At 58.3% G+C, this 26,360-nt stretch overlaps 12 protein-coding genes across 12 annotated transcripts; 5 read left to right on the forward strand and 7 right to left on the reverse strand.

Moving 5' to 3' along the window:
• Positions 1-3,099: 3,099 nt before the first annotated feature.
• SPSK_05107 (integral peroxisomal membrane peroxin) lies at positions 3,100-5,032 on the forward strand (the record flags this gene model as incomplete). The annotated part of the gene is made up of 2 exons (XM_016731858.1): positions 3,100-3,402; positions 3,470-5,032. The coding sequence occupies 2 exons, from the start codon at positions 3,100-3,102 to the stop codon at positions 5,030-5,032; spliced, it is 1,866 nt and encodes a 621-aa protein (XP_016583173.1).
• Positions 5,033-5,327: 295 nt separating this feature from the next.
• SPSK_05240 (geranylgeranyl diphosphate synthase, type III) lies at positions 5,328-6,842 on the reverse strand (the record flags this gene model as incomplete). The annotated part of the gene is made up of 1 exon (XM_016731990.1): positions 5,328-6,842. One exon carries the CDS (start codon positions 6,840-6,842, stop codon positions 5,328-5,330), a length of 1,515 nt encoding a protein of 504 aa, XP_016583174.1.
• Positions 6,843-8,818: 1,976 nt separating this feature from the next.
• On the forward strand, positions 8,819-9,786 carry SPSK_05442 (cell division control protein 14; the record flags this gene model as incomplete). The annotated part of the gene is made up of 2 exons (XM_016732188.1): positions 8,819-9,229; positions 9,310-9,786. The coding sequence occupies 2 exons, from the start codon at positions 8,819-8,821 to the stop codon at positions 9,784-9,786; spliced, it is 888 nt and encodes a 295-aa protein (XP_016583175.1).
• A 512-nt stretch (positions 9,787-10,298) lies between these two features.
• Positions 10,299-12,164, reverse strand: SPSK_05114 (uncharacterized protein; the record flags this gene model as incomplete). Its single annotated transcript, XM_016731865.1, has 1 exon — positions 10,299-12,164. One exon carries the CDS (start codon positions 12,162-12,164, stop codon positions 10,299-10,301), a length of 1,866 nt encoding a protein of 621 aa, XP_016583176.1.
• Positions 12,165-12,776: 612 nt separating this feature from the next.
• On the reverse strand, positions 12,777-13,224 carry SPSK_10657 (uncharacterized protein; the record flags this gene model as incomplete). The annotated part of the gene is made up of 2 exons (XM_016736980.1): positions 12,777-13,079; positions 13,135-13,224. The coding sequence occupies 2 exons, from the start codon at positions 13,222-13,224 to the stop codon at positions 12,777-12,779; spliced, it is 393 nt and encodes a 130-aa protein (XP_016583177.1).
• Positions 13,225-13,990: 766 nt separating this feature from the next.
• SPSK_05234 (indoleamine 2,3-dioxygenase) lies at positions 13,991-15,520 on the reverse strand (the record flags this gene model as incomplete). The annotated part of the gene is made up of 1 exon (XM_016731984.1): positions 13,991-15,520. The coding sequence occupies one exon, from the start codon at positions 15,518-15,520 to the stop codon at positions 13,991-13,993; it is 1,530 nt and encodes a 509-aa protein (XP_016583178.1).
• Positions 15,521-16,120: 600 nt separating this feature from the next.
• Positions 16,121-16,414, reverse strand: SPSK_10672 (uncharacterized protein; the record flags this gene model as incomplete). The annotated part of the gene is made up of 1 exon (XM_016736994.1): positions 16,121-16,414. One exon carries the CDS (start codon positions 16,412-16,414, stop codon positions 16,121-16,123), a length of 294 nt encoding a protein of 97 aa, XP_016583179.1.
• A 331-nt stretch (positions 16,415-16,745) lies between these two features.
• SPSK_05174 (cycloheximide resistance protein) lies at positions 16,746-18,428 on the reverse strand (the record flags this gene model as incomplete). The annotated part of the gene is made up of 1 exon (XM_016731924.1): positions 16,746-18,428. One exon carries the CDS (start codon positions 18,426-18,428, stop codon positions 16,746-16,748), a length of 1,683 nt encoding a protein of 560 aa, XP_016583180.1.
• Positions 18,429-19,368: 940 nt separating this feature from the next.
• On the forward strand, positions 19,369-20,334 carry SPSK_05445 (oxidoreductase, short chain dehydrogenase; the record flags this gene model as incomplete). Its single annotated transcript, XM_016732191.1, has 1 exon — positions 19,369-20,334. The coding sequence occupies one exon, from the start codon at positions 19,369-19,371 to the stop codon at positions 20,332-20,334; it is 966 nt and encodes a 321-aa protein (XP_016583181.1).
• A 300-nt stretch (positions 20,335-20,634) lies between these two features.
• Positions 20,635-22,775, forward strand: SPSK_05047 (uncharacterized protein; the record flags this gene model as incomplete). The annotated part of the gene is made up of 2 exons (XM_016731800.1): positions 20,635-21,653; positions 21,767-22,775. The coding sequence occupies 2 exons, from the start codon at positions 20,635-20,637 to the stop codon at positions 22,773-22,775; spliced, it is 2,028 nt and encodes a 675-aa protein (XP_016583182.1).
• Positions 22,776-23,099: 324 nt separating this feature from the next.
• Positions 23,100-24,458, forward strand: SPSK_05293 (salicylate hydroxylase; the record flags this gene model as incomplete). The annotated part of the gene is made up of 1 exon (XM_016732043.1): positions 23,100-24,458. One exon carries the CDS (start codon positions 23,100-23,102, stop codon positions 24,456-24,458), a length of 1,359 nt encoding a protein of 452 aa, XP_016583183.1.
• Positions 24,459-24,579: 121 nt separating this feature from the next.
• On the reverse strand, positions 24,580-26,334 carry SPSK_05148 (cyclohexanone monooxygenase; the record flags this gene model as incomplete). The annotated part of the gene is made up of 1 exon (XM_016731898.1): positions 24,580-26,334. One exon carries the CDS (start codon positions 26,332-26,334, stop codon positions 24,580-24,582), a length of 1,755 nt encoding a protein of 584 aa, XP_016583184.1.
• Positions 26,335-26,360: the final 26 nt, after the last annotated feature.

The raw sequence follows: 26,360 nt of genomic DNA on the forward strand, positions 1-26,360 counted from the left end.
TTGGCCGTGATCTCTTTCCTGGCCACTTTGGGACTAGGACGGGGAAGGAATGGGGCACTTCACCCACCGCACGGGGGATGGAATTGGGATTCTCTGGCTGTCAGGTCTCTGAGGAAAGCGCGACTGCAAGATGTTGAGCCCGAATGGGAGGAGCGACAGGAGGGGATTGGCCTGCGGGAGGGAAAGTGGATGGATTGTAAGGTAGTGCCTGCTGTTTCTGGCGACGACAGAGTGGCACAGGAACAGTGGGAAGGAGCGTCCTAAAAGGTTCTGAAAGCAGCAGGCACGACCCTGCATAAAAAGCAGCACAAGTACGATTTAGTGACAGCACAAGCAGCATCCAACAGCTGCAAGGCGTCTGGGCGCTAGTGGGGCGCCGTTACGGGGCAATCCACGGTAGCGTACGGTAACAGCCCTGATGTGTGGAAGCTAACAGGGAAGCGCGCTGGCACTTCAGGGGATGTGGGGACCTACCACCAGCAAGGAAAAGGGGTTGGAAGGCTGGGCGAAAAAGGAGAAATGGAGCTCGACGGCACCTCGTGGAGGAAGGAGCAACCAACAAAACGAGAGGTGGGAAAGACCAACGATGTCGTTACGTCGTACTTCTCGGAGAGGCAAGAAACAGCCACCGACAAAGACCAACCTGTCCTGTTCGCAAGTCGCAATATGCAATTCCACAGTTGATCGTATCATGAGCACCGTGTACCATTCCTCCAATCTATTTCCAAAAGCGAGACCAGGCCACCAGGCCCACCATGAGAAATTGGCCCCTGTGGCAGGCCAAAACGGTTTGCCAGGCAACTTTGTGACAGTCCGGATCTCCTTGGGAATCGGCCAGTCTTGTGAAATGTTCAATTGTTCAGACTTATAGAGAGCAATTACGTCGTAATTGTTCCAAACAAACTTACAGCAGTCGCGGCATGTATCTTAAGTTAGCTTGAGATGCATGAACCCTGAATCCAGGGGAAAGGAAACAAACTGTCTGCCGGGACGAGCTAAGCTAAACGCAAGGTGTCGACGCGTTAGAAAGGGGCACATTAACCAGCGCACCAAGGCGGAAAAAAAGGAAAATATTACGACACACCACAGAGAGACCCCAAATAACGGGGCGCTGATGTGATGGGCCAGGAGCCGAGAAGCTGAGAGGACGAGCGAGGGCAGTTGATCTGGCGATCGGCAACAGCCAGTCAGAGACGGCACCAACGGTTTTTGTTTACGGGGTAACTCAGGCTGGCTTGCCAGTGTTTTGCCAGACCATTTCAGTTTGTTGATATAAAGGTCAGCTATGTATGTACCGCGATTGTGCGGTTCCGTGACGGACTGTTACTTCTATTACTGGTTATATAGCAACAGAGTGCAAAGAAAATTGAGACGCGTCGACAATGCTGCTGGACAGGCATGGCTGCTGACATTGGCCATGTTTGATGATGGAACCCGTCCCTGAATTTCTGTTTAATGGGAACGAGCACCGAGACTGGGTGTTGCTGATGCAGTGAGGTGAGAGACATAAAATTTGTATGCTGCCAAGAATGACTTCATTTGCATTCCAAAAAACACGAAGGGCAATTGTTTCTTTTTTAACAAGTTATCCTGCACATTTTCGTCCCGGCCATCGCTTTCATCACATACTGCAGATAGAGAGATTGCCAGGATATCGCATCTGGCCTGCCTCACGGCCGTTTGCATGCAGGCCACGAGACAGATAAATTAACCACGCCGACAATTCAGGAAACACCGACTGCTCATAACGACCCGGTAGTCCGTGATATGCACCTCGCTCATCCTTCCCCGTCCCATGTTTCTTTCATCTAAATAAATTGGCGGGCTGGCAGTATTCGCGACTCTACTTTCTTTCGGAAATGTGGGCGAGAGGGACGGGCGGGCTGGCCCCTGCCACACACAGCAACTCTTTTCCTGCGCGATCCCACGTCGTCGCACACGTTGAGCCTGCGTCGTCAATACCGCCAATGTTAAAGTGGTTGACGCGTCGCGTCGCAACCAAAGGACGCCACTTTCACAACACTGGAACGGGCTTTGCCACCTGTCAACCGTGCTGCCAAGCGAAAATAACTATGGCTGGAAAGAAGTAATTGTCGCAATTGTCGTACGGCAAACGAGGTCACGATGCAAATTTGCAGCTCAAACAATCCAATTTCTTTTTCTGGGTCTCATTCGCAGTAACAACCATGACATGTGTCACCCAACGCACTTTTACTGACGTTCCCGCCTGCTTGTCTTACATGCATGTTGGCTTCTACCGCGTCACCGCGTGTTTCCATACTTTAAGTCATGGGGTTTCGTCCACGTCGGCTTTGGGAATGTCCTACTTGACCAAGGCGAGGCCTGCAGCAATCCATACATGGGTTGACTGCTTGCCATTGTTGAATAATGACCGTAGATGATGATTCTAGACACGGTCTTGATGCAGATCTTTCGTCGAAATTGAAAGGTTTTTCGTATCGAACAAAATGAAAGTAAAGTCAAATATTGGCATACGCTGTATCGCAAGTAGCTTTCAATGCCTTTATATGAGTATTGAAATTGAGTGGCATGAACCATGATCATACCAATAAGCGTGGTAACACACATGTTCACATGAGAAGGGGTTTGGTGTTGAGTGAGATGTTTTAAAGTGCGTTGTTATGAAGATTAGAGATTGTGTGCTGTTACCTGGCACTTTCCTTCCCCGCAACCCACTCCACAGGGCTCTTCCCGCCACTAAGCATTCTGATGGTGGCAGGGAAAACATAGGCTCTGCCAGTCTCGAAACAAAGGTTGCCTACAGAAGCACGTGCCGAGCTTATCCCGCTACGACAGCACTTGCCGTACGCTGACGTCGCAAGTTCTTTCAGCCCATCGCTCCTTCCCCCAGCCTGGTTCCGGCCACTAAACCGTGGCATGTGACTAAAGCACCGCCAACGACGAACAACTTGACGTCAGCGTCATCCTTTCGATCCCATCGGCTTCAACACGTATTGTGAACTTGCGCCATCCGATCGATACAACCTGCAGGAACTGCATAATTACGTTGTACCTTTATTTTACTTCCGGCTTTCTTTCCACCATCGTCTCGGCGTTCCCCGCCGGCGGTCTTCGGCAATGGACGAAATTGCCTACTTGTTTCTGACCGGCCACGAAGACGACCCGCCCGAAGAAGAGACGCCTGTACCCGCTGCTGTGCCAGCATCACCGTCCCCGGCGGTGAGTAACTTCAACAAGTCCGGCCACATGACCCATTCGAAACTCGAGGCCGTTGGGGAAGTCGCCGACGACCAGTCGCAAACCGCCTCGCCGCCGGTTTCACCTACTCCAGCAACACACCGGAAGCGGCGGGGCTTCCGTGACTTTCTGAGCAAAGCCAACTCTAATATACAGGATCAGCTCTTAGACAAGTATGTGGAAGTGTGTGCAAACTGTTTCTTCTTTCTTTTCCCTTGTACTAATGCTGGCCCCCAGACTCTTTCAACAGGTGATCCCAATCGACAATAGCCACACAAATAACGACGATGCAGATTTGGGCTATTCAGATCCGTCGTTTGGTGCGCCGCCGAACGTCAGTGACGGCGCAGCAGACACGGGCGGTCATGGCGGCGTCGGTAGTCTCGACCCCAACGACGACAAGCCTGTGAAGAAGCAACGGCCCGGCTTCAGCGTCGCAATCATGTCCACCAACTTCCGCCGTTTCAACGCACGCATCGGCGTCGTCTTTCGTTTTCAGAAGAAGGTGGAGCGCCTGTTGGCCTGGCGCCGTGCCTCGCACACATTGTCGTTCTTGGGCGTCTACACCTTTGTGTGCCTCGATCCGTACCTCCTGACGCTGGTCCCGCCTGCTATTCTCTTGCTCGGCGTTCTTATCCCAGGCTTCATCACACGGCACCCGGGCACCTCGACGACCAATACGCCGAGTCTGGCGCTTCCCTCCGAGTACTATGCACGCGGTCCACCGCTGGCACCGCCACACACCGTGAAGCCTGTGAAAGAACTGAGCCGCGATTTCTTCCATAATATGGGCGATCTGCAGAACAGCATGGAGGACTTTAGCGTGGCGCACGACAAGATTGTGCAGACGGTCGTGCCGGCCACCAACTTTGCCGACGAAGCCTTTTCTTCCGCCTTGTTTGTCGCCCTCTGTGTGACGGCCATCCTGCTATCCCTCGCGGCCCATTTACTGCCATGGCGCATGATGTTTTTGGTGGGTGGCTGGGTGGTCGTGTGCAGTGGCCACCCGACCGCGGCCCGCCTTTTGCGTGTGTGGAAGACGTCCATGGGCACATCGCCACCACCGGCCTCTGCACCGCGCGGCGACAAGGCCTCGACGGATGGCAAGAAAGACAGTGCAACTGGCGGGGCCGTTCCAAAGACTGAGCCTGCGTCAGCCGCCTCCTTGTGGAATGCCTGGGTAGCTGCCGACATCATTCTTGATGAAGCTCCTGAAACGCGCGAGGTTGAGATCTTTGAGCTGCAGCGGCGGTCGACCGATGCCGCTGAGTGGGAGCCGTGGGTATTTGGTCCGAGCCCATACGACCCTCTGTCGCAGCCACGCCTTAATGCCAACGCGCAGGCCTCGTCCCCTGCGGCTGCGTTTTTGGGCGGCAGCGGCGGACGGCCCCAAGGCGCGCGTTTCTTTGAAGATGTACTGCCGCCGCAAGGATGGGAATGGAGCGAGAAGAAGTGGGCGCTCGATCTCTGGAGCCGCGACTGGGTCGAGGAGCGTATCATCACGGGTGTCGAGGTCGAGACCGAGGGCGAGCGCTGGGTGTACGACATGTACAACGAGCATGAGCAGCAGCAGCAACAGCAGCACCAGCTGGCAGCTGCTGCCGAGTCGACGGGAGGATCTGGATACGGAGACAGCGATTTCTACGCCGATAGCACAGGCTTGCACCCGCCGACGGCAACGTTCCGGCCGCAACGGCGCCCGCTGGGCCCGAGCTGGGAAGAGGGCGAGGAGGGTATGGGCCGGCGGGGAGAGTGGCGTCGCCGGCGGTGGGTACGTATGGTCAAGAGGAAGAAGATTACTGTCACTGCATAGATAGAGATACACACTGGTCAACTTGGTCTATTGCTACCCCAACTACGAACATATGGCTAAAATCCCTGATAGCATATATGGCAACCTACCACCTGCCAAGACAGTGCAACAAGCAAAACCAGTTGGTATCCTGAACTTGAAAAGGCCAGAAAATCCACGACCAAAAGACAAGAAACCCAAACCATGCCCCACAAATTCCGGTTACCCTGAATGAACCTGGTATAAGAGGTATAGAAACGTGTAAATACAAAGGAAATGCGACGTATGCTGTAAATGGCGAACCGGCGCACTGCATCTAGTTGATCGCAAGGTGGTCGAGGATGACGTGCACCGCCTGGCTGCGGCCCTTGCCTTCGTCAAGCTCGTCGGCCAGGGTCCGCGCGCGCTCCGTCAGCACCTGCAGCACCTCCTTGGTGTACGCAAACGAGCCAGTGCTCTCCATGTGCGCCACGGCGTAGCGCTTGACCTCTTCGTCGGTCGTCCGCTGCTTCAAAATGTTGAGCAGCTGCAAGTTCGAGGGGTTGGCCCGGATGCTGTGGATCACGGGGAAGCTGAACTTGCCCTCCGTCAAGTCCTCGCACATTCCCTTGTTCTGGCTGTACTCGGACGCCATCAGGTTGCGGTAGTCGTCCTGGATCTGGAACAGCAGGCCCAGCAGGTTGACGAGCGGCACGCAGTCCACCAGCGAGCGCGACTCGGCCTGCATCAGCTTGATGCCGAGCCGGAACAGGCCGCCCGTCTTGTGGCCGACCATCTCGAGGTAGTCGTCCTCGGTCGGACACGTCAGCGTGTCGCGCCAAAACAGGTCCATGCCCTGCCCGCGGTGCAGGTTGCACAGCTCCTCGGAAAACACGGCAAGCGCCTTGGGGTTGCGCAGCTTTTGCACCTCTTGGAGGGCCACAAAGTAGATGTAGTTGGCGCTGTTGATTGTCTGCGGCACCCCAAAGATGTTGTGGGCCACCGGCAGCCCGCGTCGGAGGCTGCTCGAGTCCTCGACGTCGTCGACCAGCAGCGACGCCGTGTGCAGCATGCCGACAATGCGCGTGATAATCTCGAGAGAGTCGGCGGGGACCTCGAGCCAGCCGTTGAAGGCGTTTATGAGCTGCGTGCGGAACTCTTTGCCGCGCGTGCTGTTCAGGTAATCAAAGGGCCCGCACACGATGCGCTCCTTCTCGTCCGTCCAGGTGCGTCGCGCGCTAAAATTGAAGTCTTCGGAAGCGTACCGCCGCGGGTCGGGTGGGGGTGTTGGCTGCAGGGCCGTGGCTGTGAGCACAGAGGTGGCGACGGAAGAGGAGGAGCCAGAAGCAGCGCCGGCGAAGGGCTTCGATGTTGGTGGCACAAGAGGCTGGTGTTTTGTCGGTTCGAGGACGGAGGCGGAGGAGGTAGACGGGGTCGGCCTGTCGGTGCTGCCAGTGCTGCCGGTGCCTAGGATGGGGTTGCCTGCGGCGGCAGCTGATGCCTTTAGGGAGGCCATTGTGATGGAAGGTTTTCGGGGACGCCGGGTACCGGGGTTGTGTAGCCAGTCGGCCTCGGGGACAGACCGCAGCACAGAGGCTGATTTGCCGGCGCCGGTGGATGAGGAGGACGAAGAATGGTGATGGCGCTGGTGGGAGGTCGAGGTAGAGGTAGGGGCAGAGGCAGATGCAGATGCAGACGCAGAGGACGAAGGTTGGGGCAATGACGCAGAGTGCTGGTGCTGGTGGTGCTGCTGGCCGGTGGAGGAGCGTCGTGGTGGGATGGCGTTGGGAGATTGGAGGAAGGCCGGTGATGTCGAGCCGGAGGAAGATGAAGCGACTGGTGCGGACAGCATGGTAGCTGGCTCTTTCTCTTTTCGCCGGCCGGCTGATGGAAACATGTGTGGCAAGAGAGGGACGGAGATGTGGGACGGCGTGCAAGGGAAGGAAGTAGGCTCCTATTTCACGAAATTTTGTACCTAACGAGGCAGGCGCGAAGCCAACAGGAGCTAGGCAGGTTGGTGTCTATTGGTGTGCTGTCCTTTGATGTCATGCGACCAAAGGAGCAAGAACGATCCACTGTTCCGTATCCCGCGGGAAGGCACGGAACGTTGTGGAACGTGGAAGGTGCAGTGCAGGCACCAGCTAATAATTCCTTGAAGCGTTATGCTGTAGGACTCGTTTATTGTCGTGTATCAATTGTTTGGTCCTTCGGAAGCGGGCGCTTGCCAGACTGTTCTTGCTTCGCCGCCAATTGCAGTGTAGGCCTTGTTCCAGGCAGAAGGATTTTGGGCGCCGGTGTTACTACGTCTTGCAGGCCCAACCAATGTGGCGTGTTGTCAATGTCTGGAGTCCGAAAACACGGTGTGGTACAACGGCGAATATGCGCAGCAGGAAACGTCGATGATGTTGACAATAAGCTATGGTTAAATTCAATTGGTCGAGTGGATGATGACGGGGGCTTTCAATGTAAGGCGAAATAGAAGTCAGTTCGGCGGGCAGGAGCTTTAGACGTAATAATGCGCGTCTCTTTCCATGTGACAGCTGATGCGGGGGCGAGTGCCGGTGAGTGCAATGTGTAAGTGCAAGAAGGCATGTACGTCGACGTCGTAAGCGTCTTGTGGTAACGGAAGTAGCGACTGGTCGAAGGCCCACCGCGATGGCGATAATCTGACCTGAGCAATTTGATAATGTAAAAGATGTACTTACGGAGTGTGTTGTAGATTCAAGTCGACAAAAGATGCGTCCGGGACGTGTGGTTTTGTTTCCATCGGCTTTTCTGACAAGCCGGGTTCCCACAGCATCCCCTGCATGCTTGGGCTGAGTTTATGCAGGCCCCTTGACCCAAAGTGCGCGCGCTTTGACGATCTTCTGAAAGGAGAAGCAAACCCGTCTTGAGCGTGCGCTGAGACAGTCTATTTTGAGTGGTATTGAGAGGGTGTCGCTTGTATCCCTTTCGCCTCTCGCGTCTTGGCCGTCGCTTCAGACCCTACTTCTGGCAGCAAACATGGGCATCGTCGCCCAGTTGGTTTCAAGTTTCCACATGCTCACACAAAGAGCCGAAGCTTTAATACATTTCAATCGTCGCTACGGAAATGAAAACACTATTCATCTACATCCGTTGCAGGTCGAACCCGGTATGATCTCTTCATTTACTTGATCATGCGTTGTGGTAGTGGCTTCATGGCGATGTGGTGTCGTCGTTTGTTGATATTGTGATCTTTTTGTTTTAATATAGCGCCCATTCCGCTGTTCTGCCCTATCTGTTGCCCCTCCAGTCTGCTGTATCCTACGGTGCGAGGCGGTTGTGCTAGACCAACCAATTGGGATTAGCGCCACCAAGGCCACCTGCTGTATGCAGCCCAATGCGACGTTCTTGGTTGGTGGGTAGCTCCTGCCGTTGCTGGGCCATTTATCGGTGGTCAAAGACAGCCAAACACACGGCAGGTGCCATATTGCGTGCAGCTTCCTTTTCTTGTCTATTCATTCATCTGAGCCATGAACATCAGAAAAGCTCATATTTTCTCCTTTTCTTTGTGATACACTTGCAGCCTTTTGCATGAGCACGCCTTTTCTTTCGTTTCCTGTATTATAATTCATTCCACCTTTTTCTTCTCACTGAAGGCAATTCGCCCGCATTGACGATTGCCGTCACCATTGCTTTCATTCTCGTCGATAATTCAGCTCCAACTTTTCTCAAACTCTCCACGATACCTCCTTTCACGCATTCTCCAATCGACCCTCGACACTACTCTCTTACCTCTAACGAACCTTTTCTGACCTCCTCCTCCTCCTCCTCCTCCTCCTTCATTTCCTCTATCCGTACGGCACAATGGAGGCCCTCCTTTCACTTGCATTCGACAACCTGTCGTCATATGATGGTCCCAAAATAAAAAAAGGCCTCAAGCAGGTCGAAGGCCTGCTGGCACCCATTTGCCTGTCTTCGTCCAAAGCCAAGAAGCAGCAGTCGGGCCTTGACGAGGATCACCAGCAACAGAAGGGCTCCTATAAGACGCTTGAAGAGCTCAATGATGACCTGGCGTTCTTTGAGTTCTTCAAGCTGCAGGAGGGCTTTGAGTGGAACATTGCACAGAGGCTGCTCGATACGCTCGACCGGCTGTTGTCTCGCGGCAGCGATGGGCAGAACGACCTGTTGATCCTCAGCACGCTCGACCTGACGCAGGGCGTGCTTCTGCTGCACCCGCCTAGCAAGGTGCTCTTTGCACGAGAGAAATACTTGAACGTAAGTTTTTCTTTTTCTTTTTTTGCCGGTACCTGCTTTGCTCCTCTCGTTTGTCTCGGCCGTTATCTGACACAGCCAAGCTTCTCCTCGACCTCCTCGAACCTGTCAACTGCCCAGCCATCCAGTCGGCCACGCTGCTCACCCTCGTCGTGGCGCTCATCGATACGCCCCAGAACACCCGCGCCTTCGAGGCCCTTGATGGCCTGCTGACGGTTACGTCCATCTTCAAGTCACGGTCGACGTCGCGCGAGGTCAAGCTGAAACTGGTCGAGTTCTTGTACTTTTACCTCATGCCCGAGACGCCGTCCATTCCGCGGGCAGACGCGCGGGACTCGATGCCGGCGATGCTGCAGCGCAGCCCGAGCAAGCTGGCCAAGGCCTTTGGGGGCGGCGGGAACAGTGCAGCGTCTGGCCGCAAACGGCGTGGCGATGACGAGACCGACTTTATGCGGACAACCGAGGACAAGCAGGCGCTGCTGGGGCGGCACCTGCACAACGTGGACGACCTGGTGCGCGATCTGACAGCTCACACGCCCTTTGGCGGTGTCGTGTGCTGAAGCAGGTTGATGGTCTCTTTCACATAGTCCGCTTTTCGACTGTCTTTCTCGACCCGATTTTCTATTTTCGATACCATTCGACACGGCGTTTAGCGAAGTCATTTGTTTTTGTTTTGTTTCTGTTTCTGTTTCTGTTTTTGTTTTTGATTTTTTGTTCATTTTCCATTTTCCTTAGTGCCTTTTTTTTCTTTTTGCCTTTTGCATTGTATTTGATTTCTGCTCCTGGCGCAGCTTCTTTTTCGCCCAACAAAACCTGCACCATCGACACAGGACTGTATTACCATTGTTGAGCGTATCGTTGTCTGGCCTTCATTCTGTTTTTCTCTCTTCCTACATCCTCGATCGTATTTGAGCATGGGTCATGGTTGCATTTGCACTTTATGGTCCCCTAAAAGCCGCGCGCACACGCACAATGTAATATAATAGACATTTTTGATTGACATTCGCTTCTTGTTCATGACCTTCCTTGTCCCGTTACATCATTATTATCTTCTCTGATTATCATACACAGCTCATTCTAACCTCGGACCACCGCCTGGCTGGTTGGCATTCTCCATTGGTGACACGACCAGCTCGCCCTGATCACCTCCCTCGGCAATCGGTGTCACTGCGCTGCTGTCGCCTGGCCGCTCGTTTGGCGAAACAGTCTGCTGGGTGTACGGTGTCGGCACCTCGGAGCCATAGAGTTCATAGTGCGACGTAGGCTCGGCTGCTGCTGGTGGTGGTGGCGAGACGGCAACGTACGGCGCTGCTTGCACAGCGGCAGCATCCTTTTCATTGTCACCATTGCCACCATTGTCGTTCCGCCCGATATTGTTCTCCGCGCCCATCTCGGCCACGGCCCGTTGCCGCGAATCAATCTCAACAGGCGCCACAATATCGTGCGGGCCTTGCGGTTGCATCGGCACGCCACCCACAACACCATTGTTGCCTGGCGCAACGGCTGACTGGGCCACAGTGTACGGGCCGGGAACAGCATTGGGGCCAAAGTAGTCCTGGGTCAATCCGGGGAGCCGTGCATCCGCTTCGGACCCCGTGGGCATGGCCGGCGTACCCATGCCCGTTCCATCTGCTGCTGCTCCGTCGCCACTGTTGCTATACGCAGCTGCGCTGCCGCCGACGCCTGTGCTGGCGGTGTTGCGCCGGAAGGCGAGAGGATGGCGCCAGGACCGCGTGGCGGGCGAGCTGGCAGCAGCCGACATGCCGCCCAGGCCGTCAATCATGCCCTGCTGGCGCAGCTGCGGCTGGTGCATCTGCGGTTCGTTGTGCGGCTGGCTCTGCAGGTCGTCATAATCGTGGGTGCCAAAGGAGGCGGGCGGCAGGGACGAGTCGCGGCGGACGCTGCCGCGCTTGGCATTGCGGTGACGCACGCAGGCCCAAGCGGCCGCACCGGCGAGCGCGGCCGCACCAATCACGGCGCCCACGGCAATGCCCGCCTTGGCGCCGGCCGACAGGCTCTTGCTGCTGGTGTCGGTTGTCGTCAGGCCCGAAGTGGTCGCGCCAGTGGCGGACGCGCAAAAGATGGTGCTGGACACGACGGTGCAGGTATGACCGAGCGCGCAGCAGCCACCACCCAGGCTTTGGGGGCAAGCGATCTGGCTCGTGGTGCAGCCGCTGGGCAGGGCGGACACAAGGCCAGATGTGTCGGTGGCGGTGGCGCCCGTTTGCGTCCTGGAAGGTGGCTGGCTCGTCGAGAAGCACTGGCTATTGGAGGCGCAGGTCTGGTCGTAGTTGCAACAGCCGCCGCCAAAGCTGCTGGCGCACTGGAACTGGCTGGTGCCCTGGCAGCGACGGGCGCAGCAGGCGGAGTAGACGGAGGTGGTGGTGATGACCGTGGTGATCTTGGTAATGACGGTGTTGGCGCCGGTGACGACGTTCGTCGCAGGATTGGTGAGCGGCAGAGTGGCCGTTCCCGACACAACAAGGTCGGTCTTGGTCTGGGTCAGTGTCTTGGTCGTGGTGGCATTGCACTCGTACTGAGTTTCGTTGCAAGGCGAGCCGCAGGTCAGGCCGATGGAGCAGCAGGCGGCCTGGAGCGTAGTCGGATCGATGATGCAGTAGCGGTCGTTTGCGCAGCAAAGCGTCGAGTTGATGTCGAGGCACGAGTGGAAGCCGGCTGCGCAGCCGGCGTTGTCGCGGCGCTCGACGGTCGGCGCGACGCCGTCAAGAAAGTAGCGCGGCGACAAGCCCATGCCGGCAAAGCCGGGTTCGGCCAAAAAGGCATCGCGGCCACCGCTGAGCGCAACATCGCCGTCATAGGCGGCGCGACAGGCGGGGAGGATGGCAAGGAGAACGAAGAGAACGGCCCAGGCCGTGGACAGAAAGCGGGAAGCCGAAGCCGGGGCGCCTGTTGTCGGTGCGGATCGTCGCAAGGGCATTGTCGATGTGTCTATAGAGAGTATGGGGACGAAGAGGAGGAACGACCAGGGAAAGAGAACAAAAAAAATCAAACAAACATAAAAACATAAAACAACTCAGAGCAGGGAAAAGAAACGCTGCGCAATGAGGCGAGAGACAGGCCCCCTTACCGCATCATCTGTCAGGTCGCATGCAGCCAGGGCCCAGGACCCTTGTTCGTCGTACGGAGGTACTCTGAGATTTCTTGGCTTTGTGGCTCTGTTTTCTTTGTGCACATGCGGCCTTTGCTCCTTGCGTCCGGAAAGGTGCAAATGTTATTTAAAGATCCAGGACCAACAGACAAGAGCTCGTTCGCACAGACAAGAGACAAAGGAAGATATGTCGAGTATCAAGTGGCGGAAGGGTCGAGATTGGAAGAAAACAAAACGAAAGATTTTTTTTTTAAAAAAAAGCAGAAAAGGATGGAGAAAGAAATGGAAGAAAGCAGCGCAGTCAGATCTAACACGCCGACCGACACGAAATACGATTCGCGAGAGATGTGCATGCGACAACGTGCATGCGGCGCACAACTGTTTGTAATGACAACACTTCGCAGGTGGGCGGAGGCTCTGCCAACGAAATTAAATCGAAAATCAAATCAGAAGTGCAGAAAATGAGAAAACGACCAGGGTTGTTGCGCTTCCTTTAGCCGTTTTTCGCTTTTCGTCCAGGGTCTCCTCCGCCGCTGCGGATGCTGCAGTACGGAACATGGACATGCAGAATCTCGCCGATCGGGCGTCCTGCAGGTGATTTCTGTTCGACACATGTCGTGCTTTGTTCCCTTTTTGCTTGCTCTTTTTCCCTCCGTCTTCCTTTTCTTCCTCCAATTCAAGCCTGTCTTGCCAAATGTAGCCGATCCGACCAGATGCAAGCAAAGCTCCGAACAGAAAGAAAATCTGACAGGCAAGACAGCTGACAGTCCAAGAGAGACATATGGGCCGTCAGACATACACGTAATGTGTGGATGCCGTGGATTTGGATTCGTTCGGGCGAGAGCGATGTGGCGGGAGCCTGTCGCAACCCGTTTCCCAGCCCGCCCATGAGTAATATAAGGTTGCATCGGATGGAGAGAGGGTGTAAGATACCCAAAGCAACACGACACAGGTCATCTTGATCACTACATCGCCGCGAAGAACGTCCAAATTTGACGGAGAAGGTTTGGAAGTGAGGCTGCAGAGGAGGAAAAAGGACCAGACACACAATCGTATACGAGTCGACGCGATCCGTTTTCGTTCCCGTTTCCCGTTCTCGTCACCGTCTGCGCGTCTGCCGTAAGATGCGTGGATGCGTGTGAGAGGAGTGAGGTGCGAGAGATTAGGGAGGCAAAGCGTGAGGTGAGACGACATCACAGAGTGGATGCGCCTGCCGTGTATGAAAGTAAATACGTGGACAGAGAGTGGCAGGAGCGAGCGCTAGTACCTGAAGGAAGGAGCGACGGCGCGCGACGTGCTGCGAAGACATACAAAGTGCAGGAAATGGAGGTAAATATTGCTTTAAAACGGTAGCGAATGTCAATTTACAGTCTGAAGATGAAAGATATGTAGATAGACTCTGTGTTGGAATAACTATATGTCGTAAGATGTACTTTCGTTGTCGAAATGCCAAAGTGCCTGTTGAAAGGCGGGAAAACACCTAAGATTTACTGTGTATGCGTGCTGGCAGTTGTTAATAGTGGGGCTACAGCGGGATTCAAGGACCGCCAGCGTGCTTTCCTCTTTTGGGTACACGTCCACCGGCCCTTCCCATCTATCAGCTCCGCACTGCCAACGTCCTTTCGGGGTCCCCCGTCTCGTCTTCACCACTCTCTTTATACACCGCGCTCGTCGCAGTACCGTGCCACCTCCTTGGCCAGCGTCGCGCTCTGGCGGATGACCATCTCCATCATGTCGTCGACATCCTCGCCCAGCCGCGTCTTGGTGGCCGGCACCGCGCCCGCCGTCGTGCCCGTGGCCGCTGCATAGATAGCCTGCATTTCCGTCAGCACGGCCTGCAGCTGGTTCGGCAGCCAGGTGACAATGGGGCTGCCGCCCGTCGCCGTCGGGTGCGACGTGCGCTTGAGGATGTACTCCTTGCCGAAGCACCAGTGGCGCCAGCGGAAGTCGCGCACCTGGTTGAGGATCTGCAGCCAGAGACGCACGCTCTGGACGGCGTCCATGTCCTCGCCGCTGACGGCGCCGCCCCCGCTCAGCGCATAGTCCTTGACGCCGAGGTCGCCCGAGCGCTGCCGCACGTACGCCAGGAATTGGCGGTGGTTGCTGGGGCGGTACTGCCGGAAGTCCTTGAGGATGGCCGTCAGCGGCGTGTCGGGCATCGGGATCTGCAGGAAGCTGTCCATCAGGGGCACCATGGAGTCGTTGGCGCCGGACTCGCCGCGGAAGCTCAGGCGCGTGACGGCATCGGGGCGGGCGGCCTCGAACCCGTCGGCGCCCACGCCCTCGTACGCCACGCCGTCGGGGAACATGCTCTGGGAGGTGATGCCAAAGATGAATGTGCGGAAGCTCGTGTACTGCTCGGGCCGCGACTTGGCCCACATGGTCTCCATGACGCCGTTGATGCGGGTCAGCGCCGCGACAATGCGCTCGAGGCCATGGTTGAACGCCTCGCGACCGCCCTGGGTCTTCTTCTGTGTCTCGACCACGTCCAGGCAGTCCACCGTGCCGGCCACCAGCGGGCCCGAGTTGCGCACCATGTCGACGTGCACCAGCACAAAGCCGGCCTCGCTCGACGTCGGGTCCAGGCCGTGCTCAAAGGCCCGGATCAGACGCAGGTTGTCGTACGCCAGGCCCTTGGCGGGGTCCTCCAGCCGGTAGTTGAACAGCGCATAGCTGCCGGCGTACTCCATGAACGGCTTAAACCCGCACAGCCGCGCCGTCCGTGCAATCGGCCGCGCAATGCACGCCGGCAGCACGTCGCGGCCCAGGCCGTAGGGCTCGCCCTTTAGGAAACGGAGGTGGCAGGGCTCCAGGAGAAAGGCCGACGCCAGGAACGCATAGTCGCGGTACAGCGCGTTGAGCAGCGGCAGGTTGTGCTTGACGCTGGGCTCGTCAATGGCGTCTGTCAGGTCGGGCAGCAGCTTGTCCTTGAGGATGGCATCGCCTAACTTGCCCTCCGCCAGCAGACCGGGCGTGCCGTCGAGGCGCTTGACGGGCATACGCGTCAAGAGGTCCTCGAGCGGCGCAAACACCGCCGGCAGCTCGACGACAGGTTCGGCCCGCGGCAGGAAGCCACGCGTCTTGGACACCATGAACGCCGGCATAGACGTGTCCTGGGGATGGGCATCGTCGAGCACCTCGAACGAGGTGGCGATGGTAGGGTCGTCAACGATGATGGAGCCCATTGTCAGAGAGGATGTGTGGGGAGGTATATGGTGGCAAAAAGGTAAGTTGGTGGTGAAGATGGTACTGATGGTGATATTTGGTATTGAAGGCGGACTTTTTTTAAAAAAAAAAAAATTCAAAGAATGAAGCGTCTACGGGAACCGGGGGATGGCAGAGTACCGGAAAATGGAATGGAAATGATTGGGAAAGACTACCAAAAAATCGTGGCCAAGTGGTTGCGACCGAGTCCAAAGCCGGCGCGCGCTGCGATTATATGCATCGAGGCCGGAATGGTTCCGGCCACTTCGCACGCTCATATTCCGGCCTCATCCACCAGTCCAAGTTGGAAAGTTGGTGTCAGGATGACCGCCCACCGCCACTTTTTTAGTCAAATTTTTTGCGCTTTTTGCCCATTTGGTTTTTACCTATCTTTCCATGACACAGAGAAACTCGTCCCCCGCTCGAATGGAAATCGCTGGATTTCTGAAGGACCGGAAATCACGAACGACGAGAACCAGCCAAAAACCAAAAAGGGGCATCCGGCAAACACTCACTTTACTCGGCGTCGCTGTTGCAAAAATACGTCCAAACTGCATATAACATTCTCGTGCGTCACAAAACTATTTATTCGCCTGTCTGTTCTCCTTTTCGTCTTGTTTACTTTTGTGTTCGTCGACGATGTCGTCGTCGTTGGGTATTACAAGTGTTGTTCCGCTCTCGCACCTTCCTGCACTGTGGAGCAAATGCAGTCCAGTGCTTTTCCTCCGCTCCTTCCTCACTTGCCCCTTGACTTTCTTCCTTCCCACTTCCATTCCCCTTCTCTCGTCTCCACATCCCGTTCGCTCCTTCCCCTTTCTGGTTGGCCCGTTCGTAGCCGAGACCAAGACGCCGTGTCGAGATACCAGGACAAACATTCACGTGACCCTAGGCCGGCCTTGCCCGGCCTCGACGCCGACACCGGTTTAGGAAGGTGCAATCTCGCTCTGCTTCGGCGCATTCTAATGCAAAGTGTGTTCGTATCTTTGTCCCGGCCGTTGGCAATGTCGAGAACCTGTATGGCCTGGTGAAACCCGGCTGTCGTTTTTCCATTCCTTTGAACGGTGTCTACGAATGCCTCGTTCGCCACGCGCACAAAATCGAATAAAATCAATATGTAAGAACGCAACATTATCTATATTTTGCATATTTCGTATCTATTTAGATAACTTGGTGGTCCATGGAACGTATTCTTACACCACTTTGCCACTACCGCAGATGACGCTGGATAAACGCGTTTTGATGCACGGCCAGACGCATACGCTTGCCAAAGACGTACAGCACCAGGCCGTAGATGCAGCCGACGCCGTGGATGGTGCCAATAATAAAGTAGACGCGCACAGGGCCCGACTTGGCCAGCCACGTGTTGATAAAAAAGGCAATGGCAAACGTCATGACGGCCTTGACGAGCGTGACGGCGGCATAGGCGTCCTGCGCATGCTTGCGGTGGCAGTCGAGCAGGTACGTGTTGGAGACAAGGGACAAGATGGAGCCCGAGAAGGCGGCGACGCCAAAGAAGAAGACGGGCGCGAACCAGTGGATCTTGTAGTGGATGGCGAGCCCAAAGCCCCAATAGCCGGCGAGGCCCGTGACGAGGGCGGGGATGCACAGGATGTTGCGGAACTCGGGCTCGTAGACGCCGCCGTTTTTGCGCGACATGTACGTGACGAGCCAGTCGGCGACGGGTCCAGGGATGAAGTTGCCGACAATGTTGGCGACAAAGGGCGAGAGCACGGTGAGGCCGACGGCGCGGGTGGAGAAGTGATAGGGGGCGACGGTGAAAATCGACGACAGCGAGACGGAGAGCGAGGCCGAAAAGGCAACGGCGCATCCGTAGGAGTAGGCGGCCCAGACGACGCCGGGCAGCATGTAGGTGGCAAAGGGCGCAATGAGGGCCCTGAGGTAGTTCTCGTCGCTGTAGCGGCCGCTGAAGATGCGGAGGGACTGGGCGTAGGCACGTTTGGTTTCGATCTCCGCGGCTGCGCCGGCCGACTCTGCGTCGAAGTCGGCGGCCGTCTTTTCGTCGACGTTGCCCCCGGATGGGAGGTGCTGGTCCGATACGCTGGCGCTGGCGGCGGCGCTGCCTTCGCGGACCTCGTCCGACAGCAGCTCCAGCACGTCCGTGTCGTACTTTTTAGCGCGCATATAGGTCGTCTCGGGCGCAAAGAAGAAGAGCGCCAAGACATAGGCGGCCATGAAGATGACGGCGTAGCGGAACGCCCATACGTAGCCTTGGCCGGCGACGATCTGGCTCGCAATCACCTGGCCCAGCGAGTTGCCGCCGGCCAGGGCAAAGTGCCACAGTGCGAGGTGGAAGCCGCGCTGGTGGACAAAAAACAAATCGCCGACGCTGGAGCTCACCAGGTACTCGAGGCCGCTGGCGCCGGCACCCCAGAGCGCGCGGCCGGCGTAGAGGTATTGCAGGTTGTAGGGGTGTGCCAGCAGCACGCCGTAGCCCAGGACGGACACGAGGCCCAGCAGCAAGAAGATGGGCCGCTTGCCGTAGATGCGTGCCAGGGGCGTCGTGAGGATGCTCGCGATGCCCATGCACAGCATCAGCACGGCCAGCGAGCGGGACATTTGCGTGACAGTGGTGCCGACCTGCTTGGCCATGAGTGTGGCCGACGGGTTGAGGAAGTAGCAGGTGCCGGAGGCCAGGCCGGTGCCAAACGACAAAAAGTACGAGTGGAAGATCTTCTTGGCGCGCGGCCAGTTGAGCGGGTCGTTGACGGAGTCGGATGGCTGCGGCACAAGCACGATGCCTTCTTCACGGCCGCTGCCGTGCTTGAGATGCGCCGTCAGGGCGCGCAGCACGTCCGTGTCGCGCTCGACGTGGACGGTGCCGGGCACCTTGACATTTTGTTGCTTTGGTTCGAGGACCCAGAGACCCATGGCGAGGAGGAGACAATTAAAAGGCTATATAAAAGAAAATGCGACAGGGAAAGGACGTGTACAAACACGGTGACGAGACTTGTGGCAAGGACTCAAGAGGAGTAAATTAGCAGACGAGAATGTTGTCTCTGGTCGGCATGCCCGTCCAGCCTTGTCGTCCCAATTGCCAACGACTTCATTTTATCTATTGCGTTCACCGCGTTGACGTAGCAAGGCCTGCATTGGATCTTCCACAGACCTCGTGGAGTCTTTGGTAGACTGGTGTAAACGCACATCGAGTCGTGATCACGCAAGAGGCATGCAATATTCTTCTATTTGCTTTGGCCCCAGACCAAGCCCTATGAACCGGAAGGGTTGCGGTTAAGACGGCATGGGGAGGATATCCAACTGCCGCTCGGAGGACGAACCTGCGTGGCAGATAATAGGTAAAAGCTAGATTGGCTTGACCGTTGAGTCGTTTCTTTCTTTCAGTTAGGTTGTCAATCATTGATTAGTTGACGTTTCCGAGGCACGCGTCTGGGACGGCGCGACGGTGTAGCCGCTTTGAGCATCGCCGGATCCATCACCACATGGCCGTCGCATCGACCTTGCACCACACCGGAAGGGCACACCCATGGCCTCGTTATTCCCGCCGGACCCTGTTGAACATCCAGGCACTTTGTATTTCGACATAAGTCGTCACTCTCCGAATGTCCGGCCGGTCGCACAAGGGTTGCAATGGACAAATCACCCAAGAGTCCATCACAATGTTGCCATCGGCTCGTTTCGCAGGATGTGTTGATGCGACGAAGTGAATGGCAATCGAGCGAGGGTCCAAATAAGAAGAGGCTACACGAGCCAAAAGATGGCCATCATAATCCATACACAGAAGCTAGAGTCAATGCATACAGTAAACGAATAGACCCGAGCACTGACACACGCACGCTCGACCCACGTTACCATGGCATCTCTCGAAATCCCTGCGGACCTGCCCCTTTTCCAGGAGGCCAAGGACAAGGTCGTGATTCTCACAGGCGGCGCGACTGGCATCGGCGAGGCGACCGTGCGCCGACTGCACAGCCTGGGCGCCATTGTCAACGTGCTGGACGTTGATCGCGTCAACGGCGCAAAGCTGGCCGCGGAGCTGGGCGCGGGTGTGCATTTCTACGAAGGGTCAGTGTCCGTCTGGGCCGACCAGCTGCGCATCTTTGACGGCGTCATCGCGCAATACGGGCGCGTGGACCTGGTCTTTGCCAATGCGGGCATCGACGAGGTGGTGGAGGACGTGTTTGTCGACGCGGTGGACGCAGCGACGGGACAGCTGCAAGAGCCCAGGCTATTGGTGCTGGACGTGAATTTGCGCGGCGTGATTCTGACGACAAAGCTGGCGCTTAGCACGTTTCGGCGGCAGCTCAAGGCGGCCGAAACGGAAGGCGCGGCCGGCACGGCAAGAACGGGTACGCCCGGCAACACCCGCAACACCCGTGGCGGCAGCCTCGTGATCACGGGATCGGCCGCGTCGTACCTTGACACGCCGGGTATCCCCATCTACAACACAGCCAAGCACGGCGTGCTGGGGCTGGTGCGCTCGCTGCGCGACCAGCTGGAGGGCGAGACGCACGGCGCCATCCGCATCAACCTGGTGGCGCCGGCGTTTGTGCAGACACAGTTTACAGCGCACGTGCTGCACCTCTGGCAGCGAGAGAACCTGCCAATCAACCAGCCGGCCGACATTGCCAATGCTCTGTTGTTTTTGGGACTCAACCGGGCATACCACGGCCGGGCCATCTACGCAGCGGGCGGGCAGTACGCAGAGATTGAAGGCGCAATCGAGACGACGCGCAACGTCTGGTTGGGCCAGCAGTTTGAGGACTGGATCCAGAAGCGCAAAGTCAACGGCATCCGGTTGGGGAAGCAGGACGAGTAGGGGAGGTGGGTGGATAGTACGTTGTGGATAGTATGTCGTGGATATCGGCGAAGCCCAAACTAGCATAAGACGGACAGTGGGACCGCCAGCCTCACCATAACAGACATATCTCCAGGGTCTCAGGGCGTACCGCCGAAAGAGATCTCCGGTCGCCTGTTGGCGCCTGGGATTTGGCTTTTACTTTGTTGCTAGCTCCATCGTTGCGTCTTTTTTTATTCATAGCTCGTCTCGCATCTCTTGACGCTCGTCATCTCTGTCACACCATACATGCCGTTTGTATTACACCACCACACCCACGACATGTCCGACATTTCGTACCTCTCCGAGGAAGCGGCGGAATGGACAGAGTACGCCAAGACGTGGTCGGCGCCGGTGCCGCCGGCCGGAGCGACGCCGCAGCAGATCCGGGCAGCCGCCAACACCAACACGGCCAAGCTGTTTGACGCAGTGGTGGGGCGGCCGGCAGACGGAGTGACAGTGACGGAGCATACCGTGGGCGAGAACAGCATTCCGGTGCGCTTCTACCGACCGACGGCGGCTGCTGGTGACGACGGCCTTGCCGTGTACATATTCTTCCACGGCGGCGGCTACTTCCTGGGCAGCCTCGACACAGAGGACGCCAACTGCCGGCACCTGGCCCTGCAGACGGGCGTGGCTGTCGTCAACGTGAACTACCGACACACGCCCGAGCACGTGTTCCCGTCGGCGTCGGACGATGCCTGGGCGGTCTTTCAGTGGGTGGCCAGCCAGGGCGGACCGGGCGGCGACGGCCTGAAGCTCGACACCAGCCGGATTGTGGTCGGCGGAATCAGTGCGGGCGCGACGCTGGCCATTTCCGTTGCTCTTAAGGCGGCGGCCGAGGCGCAGTCCCAGTCACAGCCGGTCGTGCGGCCGCGCGGGCTGGTGCTGACGACACCGGCGACGGTGCACCCGGATCACTTCCCGGCCGACTCGGTCAAAGGAGAGCCGTCGCTGGTGGCCCACGCGGACGCGCCGTTTATCAACGCCGCCCGTCTGCGCGGCTTCATGGCCATGTACCAGCCGACGCCGCCGACGCACCCGGCCGTGTCGCCTCTGTTGGTGGACGACACGACGCTGGCGGCGCTGCGCCTGAAGCGTGTGGCCGTCCACGTCGCCGGCCGCGATCCCCTGCGCGACGAGGGGCTGCTATTTGAGGCGAAGCTACGCGCCGCTGGTGTGCCGACGACGCTTTATACGTATCCTGGGCTTCCGCACGCGTTCATGTCGCACCCCAAGCTGGCGTCGACACAGGTCTGGCGCGAGAGGATGTGGGAGGATGTCAAGTCGATTGCAAATGAGTAGGTGGCGGGCGAGAGGCGCATAAAACTTAAAGCCGTTTTTTATACAATATACATGCTAGCAGTAATATACGAATAAACGAATAAAAAAGTATTACATGTTCAGTCGACAGCATCGACCTCTCGTGGCTCGCACCGTCACATTGTGTGCGTCCCGCCATCCACGAATATTTCTGCCCCGGTAATGTAGTCGCTCGCGGCGCTCGCCAGAAAGACGGCCACGCCTTTAAAGTCGGCGGGCCGTCCCCAGCGCCCGGCCGGAATCTCGGCGACGATCTGGGCACTGCGCTCTGGGTTGTCGACCGTCTTCTGGGACAGCGGCGTGTGGATCCAGCCGGGCGTCAGCGTGTTGACCTGGACGTGGTATGCGGCGAGCTCGGTCGCCAGCGAGTTGGTCAGCTGGGCAACAGCCGCCTTGATGGGGCCATAGACGGAGAACCGCGTCATGGCCCGATGGGCCGCCAGCGAGGCAATGTTGATAATCTTGCCGCCGCGGCCGCGCTGGGCAAAATGGGCGCCGAATTTCTGGGACAGGCTGTAGACGGCGTGGAAGTGGATCTGGACGACCTGTTCGCGGTGCGCGTCGGTCTCGTCGAGGACGGGCACAAAGCCGCCAGTGATGCCGGCGCAGTTGCAGAGGATGTCGACGGACCGCTGGTCTGCGTGGAGGACCTTGTCGACGGTGGCCGTGATCATGTCTGGCTGCAGCAGGTCGACCTCGTAGACATCGACACGACGCCCTGCCTCGGCAGCGAGTGTTGTCGCAAAATCGGACATCTCGCCCGGCACCTGGAAAATGATGATGTCGGCGCCCGCCTCGGCCAGGCCGCGCGCCATGCCGCCGCCAATACCCCCATTGCCGCCCGTAACGACGGCTGTTTTGCCCGTCAGGTTAAACAGGGAGATGACAGGCGTCGTGTCGCCGTGGCACGGCGTGGCCACGACCGGGAAGGTGTTTGCAACAGGAAACGAAGGCATGGTGACGGGGGTGGTGGATCAAACGGCTCGACGACATTCGTCGGCCGTTCACCGAGGAGCACAAGTACAGAAGCTTGGTCGGCCCACAGTCGGACTGCCAATCTGACGGAGAACCGCTTCCGACCAGAGGAGCTAGAGAGTTGAACGCTGGTCGCGATGGCGCAATCGCTTTGGGGCTATCGCGGCGATACCGAATAGGTTAGGGCAAGGGTGTAAGTGGAAGACGCTACGAATGGGGAAGGGGACAGAACGGAAAGAAAGAAAATGGAAGAAGAAAGAAAAATTATAAAAAAAAAATTAAAAAAAGTTAAAGTAAAATCAAAGAGAAAGTCCGGTCAAGGAGCCATCCAATGGACGCTTCGGTGCCTCTGTTGATAGAGGCTGCAGTCGTTGACGCTGGTTGATTCGAAGTTGCTGTCGTCGTCATACCCTTCCATCATTCATTCAATCGACCACCTCCACGCCATCATGACTGCCCAAGACTTGCCAGCACACGGCGTTCTGCCGTCCACAAACGGCACGTCGGCCTCACCTGCGCCTTCGACGTCACACTCGCCGCCGCTCCACGTCGTCGTCGTCGGCGCTGGCATCGGCGGCCTCCTCGCAGCCATTGGCCTCCGCTTCGACGGCCACCTCGTCACCGTCCTCGACCAGGCGTCGTCCTTTGGCGAAGTCGGCGCCGGCATGCGCATCCCACCCAACAGTTTCAAGCTGCTGCACCGCTGGGGCATCGACCTCACGTACATGAAGAAGACGTACTCCAACGGCAACCGCTTCCTGCGCTACGACGACGGCCGAGTCATTGCCGACATGCCGCACGGCATCCCCGAGTGGGACTTTGGCGGCAGCTACCTCATGGTCCACCGCGCCGACTACCACGCGGTCCTGCTGGCCAAAGCGCGCGAGCTGGGCGTCGACGTGCAGGCCAGCCGCCGCGTCGACGGCTACGACTGGGACGCGCCGGCTGCGATTCTGAGCGACGGGACCGCCGTCCAGGGCGATCTCCTGGTGGTCGCTGATGGCGTGCAGTCCAAGGCTCGCGAGGCGTTCCAGGGCCACGCCCTGCCGCCCGTCGACACGGGCGACATCTCGTACCGCGTGCTCGTGCCGGGCCAGGACATGCTGTCGGACCCCGCCATGCGCGACCTCGTGTCGCAGCCCTGGGTCTCGTCCTGGTGCGGGCCCGACGCCCACGTTATTGGCTACCCCGTCCGCGGCGGCGAGATCTACAACGTCGTCTTCTGCGTCAGCGAGGCCACCATGCACGACCAGAAGCTCGCCGAGAACGAGACCAAGCTGGTCATCGCCGACAACGCCGAGCTCGTCGAGCGCTTTGCCGCCTGGGAGCCGCGGGTGCGCAAGCTGGCCGCCCTCGCCGGCAAAGGCTTCCTGAAGTGGCGCCTCTACGACCTCGACATGGTCGACCACTGGGCCCACCCGTCCGGCAAGGCCGTCCTGCTCGGCGACGCCGCCCACCCCATGCTGCCCTACATGGCCTCGGGCGCCGCCATGGCCTGCGAGGACGCCGCCGTCCTGCGCACCGCGCTGCGAGGCGCGACACCCGCGACGCTGCGCGACGCCATTTCGACCTACGAGCGCGTGCGCCAACCGCGCGCTTCGGCCCTGCAGAGATGGGGCCGCCAGCTGCAGGCGTCCTACCATCTTCCGGACGGACGGCAGCAGCAGGAACGAGACGCGGCTATGGTCCAGGACAATGACGCGAATCCTATTTACTGGGGCCATGGTGCGCGTCGGGACTGGTTGTTTGGCTACGATGCAGAGGGGGCAACCAATACAGCGGTACAAGCGGGAGGTGCGAAACAGTAGACGGCTGGGTGGTGTGTACTCGTAGTTTCATTACCAATTTCATAACCAATAGAATGACGACTGTTAGACTCTGTCCATGTGGTCTATATATGAATAGTGCACCTCCTCAAGGACCCCCACCTTACTTCATATACCAGCCCAGAGGCTCGCCTTTGGCCTCCTTGGGCGACCGTCCGTCGCCAAAGTACGTGAACCGGTTCGGCCCCGCAAACTTGAATGTAAAGTCCTCAAAGCGCGGCTCTTTGATAATCTCCATAAAGTGGTTGACCGAGCCCGGCCACGGCCCGACCACTGGCCCGTCCCGCGTCCCGCTCTTGTACCAGCTCGTGCAGTTGCCTGAAAACGACAGCCCGCGCATCAGGTCGTTCTTCCACGCGTCAAACTCGCGCGCCGCCGCCTCCGTCACCACAAACGAGTGCACGCGCTGCCGCTGCAGCTTCTTCTGCACAAACGCTAGCGCGTAGTCCAGCTGCGCCTCCATGGCACCCACGAGCGACCCGTTGCTGATGGGCGAGTTGGGGCCCAGCACCACGAAGTAGTTGGGGAAGCCGGGCACCGCCACCGACAGATACGCCGCCGCGCCCTCGGCCCGCCACTTGTCCTGCAGGTTGACGCCGTCCAGGCCGACAATGGGGATCCGCGGCACGAACGTCGTGTCGTAGCCGGTCGCGCAGATCAGCACGTCCACCTCGTGGAGCGTGCCCTCGTTGTCGACCACTCCCTTTTGGGTCACGCGCTGGATGCCGGCGGTGACGACCGTCGAGTTGGGCGCCACCAGCGCCTCGAGGTAGCCGTCGCCCGGCGTCACGCGGCGGCAGCCGAGCTCAAACGGCGGCACCAGCTTGTCGACGAGGTCGGGGCGGCCCGCCAGCTTCTTGCGCATCGCCGCGCCCACAAACGCCTGGCCCTGCTTCTGCGCCTCTGAGCTCTTGTAAAACGACGGGAACCGCGCGTTCATTGCGTGCTCAATGCTGCGCCGGTACTCCCGAAGCACCTCGGGCTTCTCGCGCCACTCTTTGCGCTGCGCCTCCGAGTACCGCGTCGCGCGGCCCTCCGTCGCCAGCTGCCACGCAAAGTCGGGTGCGATCCACGTCGGCGAGCGGTTGAACGACACAAGCGACTGCACCTGCGGGTGGATGGCCGCGACGACCTGGATGCCCGTGGCGCCCGAGCCGACCACGCCGACTCGTTTACCGGCCAAATCGAGGCCCTGGTCCCACCGCGCCGTGTGCACCAGCGCCCCGCCAAAGTCGTGCAGGCCGTCAATGGCCGGCCACTTCCAGTTGTTGAGCGACCCGCTGCCGTTGAACAGCACCTCTGCCTCGTCCGCAAACACGTCGCCCGTGGCCAGGTTCTTGACCGTCACCGTCCACACGCCACGCGCGTCGTCCCACACGGCCCCCTGCACCTCGTGCTCGAACTTGGCGTTCTCGTACAGCTCATAGTCCCGCGCCTGTGTCTGCAGCCACTGCTTGATCTCGTCGCCGCCCGCGTAGAACCGGCTCCAGTCTGGGTTCGGCCGGAACGTGTACGAGTACCCGTGCGCCGGCACGTCGCACGAGATCCCCGGGTACGTGTGCTCAAACCACACACCGCCCACGTCCGTGTTCTTCTCGTAGATGCGGTACGACAGCTGCTCCACCAGGCGCGCCTTGTACGCAAACGCCACGCCCGACAGGCCCGCACCAATGAAAATCGCCCGCACAGGCCGCGGCTCGTGTGCGTACGTGCTGCTCACAATCGGGCTCGTGTTGTCGGGGAAGAGGGCCGAGACGGCCGGTGAAATCGGCGATGGCTCGGGCGCTGGAGGAAGGACATAGCCGGGGGTGCCGGTACCGTGTCCGTTGGTGCCGTTGGTGCCGTTTGACAGAGTCATGATGAAGGTTGAAGTTGGAGGCAAAA

Source organism: Sporothrix schenckii (genome assembly GCF_000961545.1).
Source record: "Sporothrix schenckii 1099-18 chromosome Unknown Cont49, whole genome shotgun sequence".
NCBI classification, from domain to species: Eukaryota; Fungi; Ascomycota; class Sordariomycetes; order Ophiostomatales; family Ophiostomataceae; genus Sporothrix; species Sporothrix schenckii.